The sequence below is a fragment of the Talpa europaea genome (assembly GCF_964194135.1).
Source record: "Talpa europaea genome assembly, chromosome: 14".
In the NCBI taxonomy this organism is placed as follows: domain Eukaryota; kingdom Metazoa; phylum Chordata; class Mammalia; order Eulipotyphla; family Talpidae; genus Talpa; species Talpa europaea.
The window spans coordinates 18,445,534-18,461,973 of NC_140082.1; the positions used below are offsets into that span (position 1 = coordinate 18,445,534).

The following is a 16,440-nucleotide window of genomic DNA, read 5'->3' on the forward strand; positions in this document are numbered from 1 at the left end:
AAAGAGGTCATTTTAGTAAAATATATGATGGGAGAGATATGCTTTGCTCTTTAATTAAAAAATATAAAAGATGTGATGGAAGCACAGAGGAACATTACCCAGCTGGGACTGGGCAGAGCCTTAGACAAGCAAGAGCTAAGTAAGTGAGGAACAACTGATAAAACCAATGTGGAAATAATAATCTGCCCAAGATCAATCACTGCTCAGGGCCTTTACAGGAGTTGGAACCCAGATAGCTGGGCATTAGAACGCAAGTCTCTTCAGAACTGGCACCAGGAGGGGATCTTAAACTGACCATTTCTCGCAGCCAAGAATACAAGCTGATACTAAGCAAGGGAGGGGCAGAATTTATCAGGGGCCTGAGATGAAACACCCACAGCCCACAATCCCCCCAGAAACAGAGTGCTAACTTAGAACAGACAGTCCCCCTGTACCGCAGGACCTAGTGGCACCTGTCCCCAGATTTACTTCCTCTGAAGCCCAGATTTTTTACTGTGATTACTCAAGCTGCATGCTTTGCACCACCTTTCTTATTTTTTTATCTGCTTTTGCTCTGAAGTGCCCTTAATTCTCTCCTGGGACTAGTTGATAGCAGGCATGTTCCCTGGAGTTGGCAATGACCATGTAGTAGGGACAGTTCAGATTCTACCATTGTCCCTGCTAGAAAGACCCTGAAAATGGTGCAACATGTCCTTTCCAGAGAGATCATGGCAAAAAATTGACAACAAGATCTCAGACTAAGTCACCCTCCCTCCATAATGAATTGCTTCAGGAGAGGAGGTGGGGAAAAAAGCCTCATTAGGTTAATGGGAAATAAATGTCATTCTGCAAGTTCACATTTTACTGCACAAAGATTTAAATTTAGATAAAGTTGGTGAATAATTAACCAATAAATCTAAGTGATGTTTAATGTTGTTGTGGGAAACTAAACTCAAACCCCAATTGTTTCACCATTTATCATAAAGGCAAATTGGGGCAGTTGTTAAATGTCTGTCACAAAAAATTCTTCACACACTTTTAAAATAAGATCTCTGGAAAGGGTAGCAACAATCAAGCTACTTTACAAATGGGGAAATTGAGGCTTGGAGAGAGAATTTGTATTACTGAAGGTGCTACAGCAAGTTAATGGTGGGGCCCGAAAACATAATGAAAAAGATGCCCCCAGAAGGATGGCTGTAGTTCACTGGGCCTAATCACTTTTAAGTAGAAGGCACTAGATTAAAAAAATACAAATGTTCCTATAATATAAGACTCATTTCAAAATCCACCTGGACTACTATATGTCCTTGGGCAATTTGCTTAACCTTTTGAGCTTCATTTTTCTCTTTTATATGGAAGAACAAAGCATTGTTGTAAAAAAATAAACAAAATAGATTAAAAAATTATGATTAAGTACTTATTTTAAAGTTTATAAGTGACTACTAAAAGGATAGAAATATGGGGCCTCCCTAGTGGCGCAAGGGCTTAAGCACCACACTGTGAAGCAATCCGAGAGTTTGATCCCTGGCTCGCCAGGGAGCAACCCACATGGCGCAGCAGACCTCTCCTGTCTCACCTGCTGCTCCCCTCAGCAGTGCATTTTGTCAGTCTGCCTGTTCTGTTCCCCGCTCTGTCTCTGGTGAATCCTCTCACCACCCCCACCACCCCGTGTCTCTGGCCTGTGCCCCGGCTCTTGTATGCATAAATAAATAAATCTTTAAAAAAATAATAAAAGGACAGAAAAATGGTTGTAGCTTCAGAACAGGGAACAATAGAGCAAAAAGGAACATAGAAAATATTATTTGAAAGACAGATATTGGATGGTTTCACTTATCTGTGAAATGTAAATAACCAATATATACGGGAACCAAATAGGGATGGGGGGGGAAGAAAAAACTAGCAGGAAACTACAAATCAGAGACATTCAGCAGGGGAGTGGGGAAGAGAGTGATTAAAACAGAGGCGGTGGGAACAGCAAAAGAGACTGGGGTGATGGTTCATGGGAGACTTGGTGGTAGGAATTCTATGGGAACTACACCTAAGAAATACACACGCACGCACACACACACACACGTATTTCTAAGTGATGCTTAATGTTGTGGGAAACTAAACTCAAACCCCAATTGTTTCGACATTTATCATAAAGGCAAATTGGGGCAGTTGTTAAATGTCACAAAAAATTCTGTATATAGGTGGTTTGTGAAGGGTGAGTGAAATATATGCACATATGGGGGAATAAAGACCCCAGATTATAATAGTGAATAAAAGAAAGAAAATATTGTCAATTTATCCAAAGGCAGGAAGGAATAAAGGAAGTGGCAAAGAAAAGAGATAAAAAACCAACAAATGCTAAACACAAAATAAAGTTATAGAAAAAAATTTCAAATATATTAGTCATTATAACAACTGTAAATAAATTGCATTATCCTATAATGTAATTATACTATTTGAAGTAAACCTACACACACTTTTGCAAAGTTAAAAATGAAGGGACTCTAGGGTCTCCCTGGTGGCGCAGCAGTTGAGCGCTGGGTTGCGAAGCTGCCTGCAGCCTCTTCAGCGCCAGTTCAATCCCCGGCAGCCGGTAAGGGTCCCACATGGCACGCACACTTCTCCTGCCACCCGCTGCTCCCCTCAGCAGTGTATTTCATCAGTCTGCCTGTTCTGTTCCCTGCTCTGGCTCTGGTGAATTCTCTCACCAGAGAATTCTGACTATACCCGCGCTTCTGACTGTACCCAGTGCTTGTATAAACAAATAAATAAATCTTAAAAAAAAAAAATGAAGGGACTCTAAAAGGATCTTGCAGGCAAATTAAAAGAAATCAAGCAAAAGAAGGTAAAATCACTCATGGAAATATTAACAGCAAATAGTAAGCAATAAAAAAGAAATCATTCATGCAGGAAAGAAGAACATAACACAATAATAAAAAAAGCTATAACAAATTTAGATGCACTTAAAAACATAGCTTCACAGTTATATAGACAAAATTGTAATTGAATTATAAGTAAAACTTGGCAAAAATCACAATTATAAAGGGAAAATATCAGAACTCTCAGAAAGAGATCAAGCAAAGCCATAGGTGACTTTTAAAATATAATCACATTGTAAATCTTTTAATTTTTATGCTTTTATATTTGAATTTAATATTTAAATCATAAAATTAATAAATTTTATTCATTTGCCCTACATAAATCCTCAAAAATAGCCAGGTACTTTCCAGTCTATAAATTATTACAGTTGACCAGGAACTGAGGCAAAAAAGATACTTCAACAATTTCAAAGAAAAAATATTATACACTGTACTACATCATGTATCTAATAGGACTTTAAAAATCAATGTTAAAAATTACTCCAAATAATCATAAATATTAGTAAACTTAAAACTCAATTTTTAAAATACAGGTTGAAGGGGGAAATCACAAAGGACAGGACAAAATGGTTAGCATGTTAAGGATGAGGTGAGAGCAGCAATTCAAGGTGAATGTACTGTTGTAAATGAGACTTAAAAGCATTTGAAGTGGAATAATAAATACCAAAAATGAGCTAAAATTTTCAACATCAAAACTCAACAAGAGAATAATATCTGCATTTATGCTCAATTTGAAGGCAGTGATTAAATATCTATCCCATTCCCCCAAAGAAACTAGGCCCAAATGTATTACAGGCAAGATGTATCAAGCTTTCAAGCAGTACATGATCCAAGTTTTATAAAAATTGTTTCAGACATAGTTACAAACTCATTTTATGAGATTAGTACAACACTAGACAAAGCCTGTAAAAGAAAGTAAATGTACAAACCAATCTTACTTAGGAGTTGGTGTCAAAAAATCTCAAAATAAACAAACAAACATGAACAATTCAAAAGAACAATGCGTTAAAAACCACTGTGACCAGGTAAGGTTTATCTGGGAAATCTAAGAGGCTACCTTGTAATATCTGAAATATAATATATTACAATAATAGATAAGTTATAGGATTGTCAACTATTGCTGGAAAAAATACTTGATAATATTCAACAGCCAAATATCAATTTTTAAAATATTAGTAAACAATGAATTAGAAGACTAAGCCAATCTCATTAGATTTATGTAAACACATTCTGAAAATGTCATGCTTATAGTGAAACTTTAGAAGCACAGCTACTAGGGTCAAAACCAAGGAGAGTGTGTCCACTATTTTCTCTCCTTATACTGGAGGCCTAAACCAATGAAATAAGGTAAGAAAAAACAAAACAAAACAAAAAAAAGAGGACTAAAAATTGGAAAGGAAGAGACAAAGTTACTCTTACTTTCAAATGGCAAGACTGCCCAGGAAGAAAAATCCAAAAGTAGAAAAATAATGAGTTCAGGAGGTTTTCTGGATACAAAATAAACATATAATAATCAGTAGTATTTCCAGATATGACACAATAAATAACTGAAATATGAATACAAAATAATACTTTATTCATAAAGCCATAAAACTATAAGTTTTCTAGAAGCAAATCTTCCAAAAATGTTCAAAACTTCTGTGAAAAATATGGAATTAAAGATAAGTATTTTATTTATTATTATTATAAAATTTTTAATTTATACTAAAATATATTTTTGAAAGCCACAACTATTTGGAGAGTTATGTTATGTGCATGAATGCAATCATTCAACATAAAAATGATGTTCCCAACAAACTTGCAAACCAATGCATTTGAAAATCAAATAGGCTTTGTTATGGAATTTGTTAAGAAGATCAAAGGATGAAGACTAGATAAAACAATTTGAAAGATGAGCAAGGTATGCTGTCCCACAAGTTATCAAAACCCAGCTGTTAAGACTATAGGGTGCAGGAAGAGACAAATAAATCAATTAAACAGGATGGGTGTAGCCTATAAACACACCCACACATATCTGGAAATTATAGAAAAAATTATTCATGAAATAAAATGAAGGTAATCTATTTCATGAAAAAAATAAATGTCTCCATCATACAATGCATCAGAATAAAATTGTCAAAAACCAAACTTAAGAACTTTTAAAAATATGGTGAAATATTCTTATGACCTCAGTTAAGGAAACATAGCTTAAGCTATAAAAGCTTCAGCCATACAAAGTGACTGATTAATATGATTAGTTTAAAAAAAATGTTTAGTAGTGAAGTCCAACATATAGTGATTATCCACAGAATAGGAGGTAGCTGCAAAATCCACAACCAAAAATGGATTAGCATCTTGTCTAAGGATCACAAATGATCAATAGGAGAAAAGGAGAAGACAAAAGACTTTGAGTGGGCAAATGAGAAAACCATAATAAATACAAAAACTGCACAACCACCCTAGTAATGAGGTACAAGCAGCACAGCTTACTACTCAGAGACTGGTAGGAGCTCTAGATGCCTGACAGGGCCGTGTGTTAGTGGGGATGTGGGGAAGCAAAAAATAAATAAATAAAATGCTGATGACAATGAAAACTGCCACTTTGGGGAACAACATCTAATAATTCTAAAACAGTACATTCCTAGGAGTCAGAAATTCCTTTTCTAGCTACAGACCCTGGAAAAACTCATGCCTGTATATAGTGAGACATATGTAAGAATATGTACCATAATTTTGAGTGTGCAAACAACAAAATATCCACCATTGAAGGGGTGGGATTAAAAATATGAATATAGCGTAGCAGTTAAAATGGATGAACTCTAGTTACAGGTATTGTCATGGACTAGACTCAAGACCACAGTCAGGATAAGAACAGAGGAAAGTGAAGAATCACATATACTGCATGGGGTCAAGATTAAACATATATGAAGAAATATTCCCCACATTGATCTCTGGGACAGAGGGAAGCAATGGAGGGAGATTGGGAATGGAAACCAAGAAGCCATTGTTTTTGAAATGTTTGGTTTCCTCAAAAATACCTGCATCAAATATGGCAAATGTTAATTTATGTGAACCCTGGTTGCTTGGTATATAAATGTGAATTACATTATTCAGTCTACTTTTCTATGTGTTTGGCAAGAATCTTAATAAAAACATCTAAAATGATCAAATGTGATAATTATTAAAAAGCCCCAGTTTGGTGACTGATACAAAATTGGCACTTTATTCATTTAAAGTTTCCTTCCCTTCATAGGAAAATTTATTTTACCAGTAGTAATAAAAACCTTTCTTCACTGGGCTTCCTACTCTGTTCTCTCAAATGGATTGGGCTGAATCAAATGTAACCTTCTCCCTAGTACTCCTGACTATCATTCTAGAATCAGGTATAAGGCTGAGCTCTCTGGCCCTGAAGTTAAAGAGAGAGCATCCTCAAGGGCTCTGCACTCTAGGGCCCCTGCTGGCTTGGCTGAAATGCTAGAAACCACTCCCCAAGCCACACCCCAGTAAGAAGATTCTGTAGGTCTCTCCTTGATTCCCTCAGCTCCCAACACTCTGGCTATGACAGCCTTGCTTGAGGATTCTCTCATTTAACCATTTTTTAAAAAAAAAAAAAAAAAAAAAACACAACGAATGTTGGCGAGGGTCTGGAGAAAAAGGAACTCTTCTGCACTGTTGGTGGGAGTGCAAACTGGTCCAACCACTATGGAGAGCTGTGTGGAGATTTCTGGACCTACTAAACATAGAGCTTCCATATGATCCAGCAATTCCGCTCCTAGGTATTTACCCAAAGGACACAGAAACATCAACTCCAAAGAACACCTGCACCCCTATGTTTATAGCAGCACTGTTTACAATAGCTAAGCTTTGGAAACAACCCAAATGCCCAAAAATAGATGACTGGATCAAGAAGATGTGGTACATATACACCATGGAATATTACTCAGCATTCAAAAAAGATAAACACATGCAATTTGCAGCAACATGGATGGCGCTGGAAGGGATCATGCTCAGCAAAATAAGCCAAAAAGAAAAAGAAAAATACCGGATGGTCTCACTCATAGCAGGAATCTAGAAAACTTAAATAAGGGACCAGGAAAATGAATAACTATAAGAAAGTGAAAATCAGAATCAACAAAAAACTATGAAACAGAGACACTTTTGGGGGGGTGGGGGGCGGGAGGGGAGGGATTGGGATCAGAATGGGGGGGTTGCAATTGTATGGGGAATATAAAAATAAAATTTATTATTTAAAAAAAATAAAATAAAATTGTTGTGGTCATAAACCCTAAAAAAAAAAAAACAAAAAACAAAAAACCACAACGAGCTCTTATTTGTCCAAGGCCTGGCTGCTCTAGATGACCATTTGCAGGAGGCCCACATTCCTTTGTGAATAAAGGGAATGACTCTAGGGGAAGATTACTTACAGCAAGATCATTGCTAATTAAAAGACAATGAGCGTGTGTTAAGCAAATATATTAAAATACACTCCGGTGATACATTAAAAGAAATCGCAGAAGCCAGAGGCATTTCTCTCCAGTGCTGGGTTTTCATGTAGCAGCAGTACAGGAAGGAAAGGAATCACTGGATGATGGAGGAGTGATTCTCCCCAATTCTAAAATCGGGAGTGGTGCCCCACTGGCTGCTTTATTTACAGCACAGCGTCTCCGTATTGGGGTGGGGTGGGTGGGGGTGGTGATCTGTTTCCAAGGAACAAATGTCTACAGACATCTGTGGTTGTCACAACTGGGGAACATGCCGCAGGCATCTAGTGGGTGGAGGATGCTGTTCAATATCCTATAGCACAGAGGATACATCCCCCGCTTGCCCCCCCCAACAGAGAGATGGGGCTCCAAATGCCCACAGGGCTGTGGCTGAGAACTGACAGACAGTGATGGCAGCAACCCCACACAGCTCTGTCCTCCAGAAGCTCAGGCAGATATCTAGCTCACCCACAGCCATGTGGGCAGAAATGGCCCAGCAAGAGCTTAAAGTTCCCTTTGCCTGACCCGGGCCTGGGTGCCCCCATCCAGAGTCTTGTTCTAATAAGGCTTTAAGTACAGTGGACTTTACTATTCACCCATCAAAGCAAGTGTTGTCTATAGTCTCAACCTAACAGTTGCTGAAGGCAAAGCAATCAGTGGTCCACACCACTGTGTTTATTTTTAATGGGTTCTTTCTGGAACCCTACTGTGTGTAGACACTAGAAGTTCTTCTAGAAGAGCCAGAAGGTGTGGGCAGGGGCAGAACTGGTAGAGGCAGGGCACTTGGGAGAAGCAGGTGGAGGCCAGCTGAAAAAACTGGCCCTGGGCCTTTCCTGAAGACCTCTCCAGGGGACCACCCCATGAATCTGCCCCTCAATGGCCCTGCACTCTCAACAGAGCCCCGAGGCAGGGAATATACCCACCCAAGTGTCTATAAGTGTCTCCCCCTTACCTGATCACACAGGGTTCCGATCAAGCCTTCCAAATCCTGCTTCTCGTGAAGGACCATCTGCTTCTCCTCATATTCTTGTTCCAGCTGCATTTCCAGCTGACGGAGCTGTGGGCACAAAGGGCAGATGCACGCATAGGATAAATAAGATCCATCTGGTCAAACCTCACAAGACAGGGTGCCCATCTGAAGTAGGGAGGGATGTGGAGCTCATGGGTCCTCCCCCAGTTCCACAAAGTCTGCCCCAGTGATTGGGCTGTGATGTCTCTGTCAGGGAACTCAGGAACCTAAAAGTCTGGGAGCTGAACAACTATGGAAAGAACTAGCCAATTATGGGAAGCCTTCTTGCCCACTTCCCTAGCCAGGACAGATGTTTCCTTCCTATAGCCAGGAACATCACATGAATATTTACAAGTCTTGGCACTCTGACTTTTAAAAGCTCCACATATTACATTCAACATATCAAATTGTCTCCACCTCTCTTATTACATATACTATGAAGCAATACAAAGTTGCATTTGAGAATATCAGGTGCTGTGAGCTGCATGTTTGTGTACCTCCAGTCTGTTGAAACGCTACACCCAATGTGAAGGGATTTGGAGATGGGACTGTAGAGAGGCTTCAGGCTGAAACTAGGCCATGAAGGTGGGGTGCTCATGATTGGTATTAGTGTCCTTCTAAGAAGAGACATGGAAGAGCTTGCTTCCTCTCTGCCTACAAGAAGGCAGCCTTCTACAGCCAGGAAGAGCGCCCTCTCCAGACACCAACTCTGCTGGCATCTGGACATGGACTTCCCAACCTCTGGATCTTTGAGGAATAAACGTTTAAGACACCCAGGCCATGATATTCTGTTATTGCAACCTGAACTAAGACTTTCATTTCTGAGGAACTCATTTAACTTATAGCTGGCTCTGATTTCTCAGCAATCACCCAGCAAAGGCAGGTAGTCCCCCACCAGAGTGGATATCCCACTGTAACTGCTTTGTATACCATCTTCCCATCATCCTCTCTCATGTTTTCTCATCCCTTCACCCTCCCACTCCTTGTCGTGCCATCAATAACCCTATTTCATAGATAGGCAAACTAAGTCAGAGAGAGCTTACGAAGTGCATCTCCTAAGTTAGTTGCTGCTAAGAGCAGTTAGTGTTCTGTTTCCTGGCCCAGCTCTCCTGTAGCCCAGACAGTCATCAGCATTCCCACCCAGGTCGCTAACAATTGATTTCCTGCCACTGTGAGAGATAGACTGAGCAGAGCAGCCACAAGACATGAAGTCAATGTTAGTGTCTGTCATAAGGAGAAAAACACCTCTCTGACCTCACTCTCTCCATTTATAAATCTGTCCACAGAAAACTCTCAGGAGGATCTAGGTCACATCTCAGGAGATGGCTCAGGCCTGGCTCAGGGCACTCTTGGAACGCACCGGAAATTGTGCAGCTTTCAGTGAAGGGGGCACATGGGCAGGGACCAGGGGCTTCCATCTCCTGACCCAGCAAGAGGAAAAAACACTAACTGATAGTCACATGCATAAGAAGCAAGATCATTTTGAAACTTTCTTTTGAGAGTAAGAGACACCAGGCACTCTACTCATAATCTGCCAAATGAAGAATGAAAAAGCTAAAGTCATTTTGAAAAACATATAACATAATAACTATATGTCAAGCAAGGCAAAGTCTTCTGGGGTGTGTTCTGTAGAATATGCCCACATGGGGTTCACAGGCAAGATGTGCGGATAGGGAAGCAAGGGAAGCCCATGCTAGAACAAGTGTGGGAACCACCAAGTAACAGGTTCTTTGGCGCAGGACTTACCAGAGCCTTTGGTAAGTTCAGGATTGCTAGAGGGTGCAGCACTGCCCAAGGCTGACTTCTTTTGAGTGCTTCCTACATGGTCTTTTATAACCCAAACATTTGCAATTTGCAAGCAAGGGCACACACGTGTGCGCACACACACACACACAACTAGCATCTTGGTTAAGAGACTGGACTCTGGAGCCACACATACTTGGGCTCAAGTTCCTACCTCCTGACTTCCCAGCTGGATGATCTTGAACAAGTTACTTTATTTTTCTGATTCCAGTTTCCTCATTTGTAGAAGCAGAATAATACCCTTACTGAGTTCTTATGAGGTATAAATAAGCTGACAGACATAAAGAACCTGGCCCCACATGAAGAATGACAGTCATTTCTCCCAAAGATGCAATAGTGGGAAATAAGCAGAAACTGGCCCCTCAATAACTCCCATCATTTTACAGTTCACAGGTCCCTTCCAGGGAAGGTAGGACATTTTCTATCTTCACTCCCATTTCACTGCTAATAAAGCTGAGACTTCGGGTGGTTATGAGAGTGTGACTCTCATAACTCAAGGTCACACTGGCCTAGTGGAGCCTGACATCACTGGCTACTCCTAACTAAGCCTGGGGAGGCCTGGCGGGTTGCACTTGCTCCCATATGACCCTGTGGAGGAAGGCAGACAGCAGATGCGGCAGCATCTACCACCTGTCACCTGCAGAGGTTCTGGGAATCACCAAGACCCCCTCCAGCCCTGCCTAGGATGATGCCCCAAGTGCCCACACTCTTCTTTTATGTGGATTAATCATGCCCGAGAGCCAGTCACCCTGCAGGCTGGTCGCCGGGCTCCTCAGGAAGGGCAGGCTGCTTGGAAATTCACGCGCATCAGTATAGCTCATAAATTTCCCACAAACAAGGGTTACATTGCAGAACACCATGCAGAGTTTCCACATCTGTGGCTCCCTGAACTCACGGCGACCCAAGCAGGTAGCAATTATTATCCCATTTGACAGATGAGAAAAATGCAGGGAATTAGCAAGGTTCTGCAATTCCTCCAAAGTCCCACATCTGGTAGTTAATGGAGTTGGGATTTGATACGAGTCACTGTGACTCCACATAAAGCCAGATTGGCTTTCTTGTGTGTCTTATAAGCTGGCTCTGAGAGACCAGTGTTGAATACAAAGCAAGGAGCCAAGGAATGGAATCAATTTTTGTTGAAGTTGAGAATTTAAAATCACCTTCCTAAGATCACATGGTTGCTAAGTTGAAAGAGCAAAGATTCAAACCAAGGGCCTATGAATTTCAACACCCAGGCTCTCAACCCCTGCAGTCTACAGGTCTCTGCAGAGAGACTGTTTGGGGAGCTAATAGTAGGTATCAACTTTGGGAAATGCCACCTCACCCTCTCTCAGACATTCACAAAGCACAGAAGATACACAAGGCCCGAGGAAGGAAAGCTTCAGGGAGGAAAGCTGTTGCAGGAGGCTGAAGCTAGAGCATCCCTCCTACGTCTACCCAGTAAATGTGTATGTAAGGATGTTTGCCTCTGCACTGGTTATAATAATAGAACATCAGAAAAATCCTAAATGTCTAACAATGGGAGCCCGGCTGCATACATTACAGCAAAGGCCTGGGTGGAAGACTTTTAAGTCATTAAACATGTACACTGCATCTGTACTTACAGGCACAGAAAAAGGCCCAGAACACACTGTGGCATAAAAAGGACAGCATGACCTCGTCTAGGTAAAATGATGTCTCTACAAACATGTGCGTGCACTAGAGTGAAAGAGATATGAAAGAATACTTATAAATAGTCAGAATGATTATGCCTAGCTGGAAAGATTTTAAGGGTTTATGTTTTCTTAGACTTGTTTGAAATGTCTGCAAAGAACTTGAGTAATTTTAAGAAATTATTTGAGTTGTAAGGGAAATAGCAAGACGACACTGGTCTCCTTCTTGATGCAAAGCACTTGTTACATGGAATTATGGGTTCTTGGCAGAAATCTTGGGGTGATTATGCTGCACAGTTCTAGAGACTTTTGGAAGTTCCCGGATCCTATTTAGATAGAACCCTCTGCTTCAGTACCCTTGAAAACACCTAGGGAGCTAAGGTCTCAAATGGCTGCAGAAAGAACCAGGTCTCCCCCTCACGCCAAGGAAGAGGGCACTAAGACTGATTGGCCAAGGATCAAGGGTATGGCTCATTGCTCACATACCCGCTTCTGGCAGGACTGGCGGACATCCTCCAGCTCCTCCTCTTGGTCCTCACGGTCCTTCTGGTGCATCTGCTTCATCCGCTCGATCTCCAGCTCAAAGCGCTGGCGGAGCTGGGGGCAGTAAAGATGGTGCATTAGGACCACCCGCTTCCACCTGCCTTGGCCCCCTGTGTCACCCTTGGCATTTCAACTGCAGTGTTCATCTTTGAAGTACATGGATGAGAGTCAGGGTATCCTGATGGTCAGAGGATGGTCACAAATGGGCACACAGGATGGTCACACAGGATGGTCAGAAATAGCACGTAGAGAGCTCAAATGCTGCCTCTATACTGGCCTGTGGTCATAACAGATACCACTAAACAATCACATTCTTTTCCACTGAGTTTAGAAGTAACCTCAGAATCCTTCTTGACACTATTAAAAATGAAACAAAGTGGTCATGCCTGGAGCAGGCATCTGTGATGGTGCTTTGGAAGGGTGGTGTTTTGCCTGCAAATGCTAACATTTAAAGTGAGCCAGCTTTATGCCGAGGAACGTAACACGGCCTCTGACGTATGCATGCCTAAGCTGTTACCTTGGTCAGTCCACTTTGCCTCTGTTCTGTTCCCTCTCTTCACAGAAAACAACCATCTTAGAATGCTATTGTAGAATTAAATCAGGTGGTCCATGTAAAGCACTTAGCACAGTGTGTGGCACATGAATATTACATTCTTCTGCCCAGTATTTGATAGACAGAAAGGAATATCCCCACCCTTCCTGGCAGCCTGAAGGAGATGAGTCTTCAAAACTTGATCAGAGCTGTGCCTGATGTTTGAATTGGGTGATGTTGCATGGAAAGTTCTAGAATTAGAGGCAGAATCATGAGTTCCAGTTCTTTAAGATTTTACTTGATCTACATAACCAGAAAGTGTGCCACGATCTTACCTCTTGAATTCTGTGGCACATTAGAATTACCTAATGTGTTTTCTTTTTCTTTTTTTAATGTAAATTCCAGGGTTTTACCCTAGGCCTTGGATCACAATCTCTAGGGTACAGACCCCAAGAAGCTACACTTCTAAGCTTTCATTTCTCTCTTCATTTGGGTTGTGGGTCCAGAGAGCAGCATTTAGAAGGGTTCATTGTGAGAAGTGTGACTTTCTGGCCCTTAATTCACAGCCCAGAAAGCTTTCAGGAGGTTGCAACTGCTGTCCCTAACATGGGAATTAAGCTGAGGAAAAACAAACTTGGTCTTTTAAGATGTTGATAATTTTCTCTGTCTTGTAGGACTGTAGCGAAGAGTAAAATGGAAAGCAGACGTCAGAGCCCCTATTACAGTCCCTGGCATAAAGCAGGCTCACTTTAAATGTCAACTTCCTTCCTTGCCTCCTTTAAAATGACAGAGGTTATGGGAAGATAATCCAAAATGAGGAGTTTAAGCAAGTAAATATAATATTTCTTTTTCACTTTTTTCCTAGCCTCTTGGACACTCCTGACATCTGCAATACCATTTATGTCAGTTTATATGAGTTAACATAAAATTCCCTGGAAAAGGTACTCTATTGTAATCAATAAGTATCTCCTGGACAGCTCCAAGGGCACAATGCAGTAGGAGGTTATGGGCGAGGCTGAGGGTGGATGCAGCCGTAGAGTCAGCCTTGCCTCCTGTGTAAGCTGGGGGTCAGAGGGGGGGATTTAGGAAGCAGCATTAACTTTGGGGTCTCTGAGGTCATGGGAGTATGTTTTGTTTCCAAGCAGGAGGTCCCCTGATGGTGTCTGAAGGACTTAACAGTTTTCCAAAGTGGTTGCTTCATTCTTGATCGGGGTTGCTCTGGGTCGCTGCACCAGTCTCCGTGATCCCTAATGACCTACACAGGTAGTCTCCCTTCTTCATGAGCCTTCACAGACTCTGAGCTAGGGTTGAGGGATGAGCACCACTCTAATTTCATTGTACAGATGAAGACTGAAGTCTAGAGACAACAGGGGCTTGCCTAATAAGGTCAAACAGAAAATGGGAGCTTCTGGAGGGCCCGTGTAGAGGAGATCATATTATAGCCCCTTAAATGCCACATGACCTTCCTGCCTCCAGGCCATTGCATGGGTGGTTCCCTCTGCCTGCACTTTCTTGGTTGATCCACTCAGATTCATCCTTTGTACTCAGCTTTTGATATCATTGTCATTTTCTCCAGGAAGTCTTCCCTGACTATTTCCCAACCCTGCGCCCAGGGCCAGATCTGCAACTTTCCCATAAGACTTAGCATGACTACAATGTTTACAGCTGCATCCCTAGCATCTACGCATTGCCTGACACAAAGCAGGTGCTTGATAAATATGGCTGACTGAGTGAATGAAGGAGTTCTGCTTTCTACACTGCTCCAGACTCCATTCCTCCATGCCCACCACTCCCAGGTTTCAGTACTCAGAAGGCTCCATGCCAGTGCAGAGAGAAACAAGAGCTGACAGCCCGGTCTTCTTCTTATCTCAAGTCCAAACTTCCTCCCTTTTGCCAGAGCTTTCCAGAGTTCATGTACTTCACATATTCATGCTGCCTGGTCAGATTGTCTTGAAAAGGGGATTCCAGTCTTAAAAGCTCTTCAAGAATACTTGCTCCTTAGGAGATCCCACCTGAGAAGTTTCTTTACAGCAAAGCATCAAGAAAAGCCATGCTTCCCCTTGAAAAATTGGTTTGTTTTTATCTTGGATATAACAAAAAGCACATCATACATATTTCCTTTTTCTCTCTGGCCACCAGGAATTGTAGAGCAGAAACTCTTCCTGTGCCATGTCTCAAGGGAGGTGCACCTGCATGTCAGCTTACTATCCCCACCCCTCCTTAGCATTTATTTTGTGTTTTTCTGATTCAGATCGTTTAATTTATAATATTTCTATTTTATTATGCATATATTGCCTAAGCTGCCCAAAATTCTTTGTGGAATGAGTGGGCAAATAAACAAAAAATCAGACAAAATATTCATCTGGTACTTTGTTGAGGGTGCTGGCACAAGAGCACTTGATATTCCTGCCTTATTCCCGGAGTTATTTGCATTTCCTGAAGATTAGCATTCCAAGCTTCCTTGCCAAGGCTATGCACACAGTAGGTATTCAAGACACTGTGGAGTCAGGTGGTACAGGCTCTAGATTCCATCCCTGCCACTTTCTCTGTGTCTCTGAGACTCAGTTTCCACATCTGTACAATGGGGCAAATAACTAACATCTCACTGTATAAATGGGGGGATTCCTGAGCTTATGTGTGGGGCTGCTTAGGGCTGAGCCTGGTCACAGACAGCACTCAGTAAATGTCCGATACTTGGTTGACAGTTATTTATTGACCACCAATTATGGACCTGGCCTCATACCCTGATAAGCAAGATATGCAAAAGAAAAAAAAAATCTGCCTTTTTGAAACTTATATTGTAATGGGGGAGACAAGCATTGAGCAAATTTTTTTAAATAATATTGAATAATGACAGCAGGTACTATGACGAAAAATCAGCCAAGGAGAGGGAACGTGCTGTGACATGGGGTGAACTATTTTCAAGAAGGCGATGAGGCAAGTTTCTCTGAGGAGGTGATCCTGACACTTGCAGGATGGCAGGGTTGGGCCAGATCATGGAGGATCTGATGTCAGTGAGGTTCTCAGGAGAATAGGGAGCCATAGAAGGATGAGCAGCAGCTGAGGTAGGTGCTCTTGTCACATGTAATAATATCCCTCTGGGGTCAGCATGGGGCAAGGCATCTGCGCTGCAGAGGGCTTCCTACCTGCTCCAGCTGCTTGATGGTATTTTCCTGCTGGTTCTGGATTTTCTGTTGCTCGAGGGCACTGGATTCCAGCTTCCAGAGCCTCTCCTTCAAGCCAGCAATGGAATTTTCCCCCAGAGAGGGAGACCCCAGCAGTTCTTGTTTCTGGGTCTGCAGCATCTCCACCTCTTGCTTCAAGTGCAAGGTTTCCTGCTCCTTTTGCTACAGAGACAAATGGGGTCACGATGGGAGTCACATGCCATCCCTTTCCCCAGGGCATGATGCGTTCCACTATTCAGCGCATGCCATCTCCCCTTCACAGCACGGCCCCTTACAGTGCCCCCTGTGGACCACCGAGGGCTGCTCTCTGGGGCAGCTCAGATGGGCAGTGGTGGGGGCATTTTTGAAGATTTATTTCATTTATGCATAACAGAGCTGGGGTGTAGGTCAGAGGTACAGGGGTGGGG

The 16,440-nt window shown here is 42.0% G+C and overlaps 1 protein-coding gene across 1 annotated transcript in view; it reads right to left on the reverse strand.

Moving 5' to 3' along the window:
- MYO18B (myosin XVIIIB) overlaps nt 1–16,440 on the reverse strand; it is a gene marked incomplete at both ends in the record, with an annotated part of 216,639 nt that overhangs the window by 80,318 nt on the left and 119,881 nt on the right. The window contains 3 exons of the mRNA XM_084253221.1: nt 8,262–8,366; nt 12,260–12,370; nt 15,995–16,195. Of these exons, the coding sequence (XP_084109347.1) occupies nt 8,262–8,366; nt 12,260–12,370; nt 15,995–16,195 (417 nt within the window). The remainder of the gene's footprint in view (nt 1–8,261; nt 8,367–12,259; nt 12,371–15,994; nt 16,196–16,440) is intronic.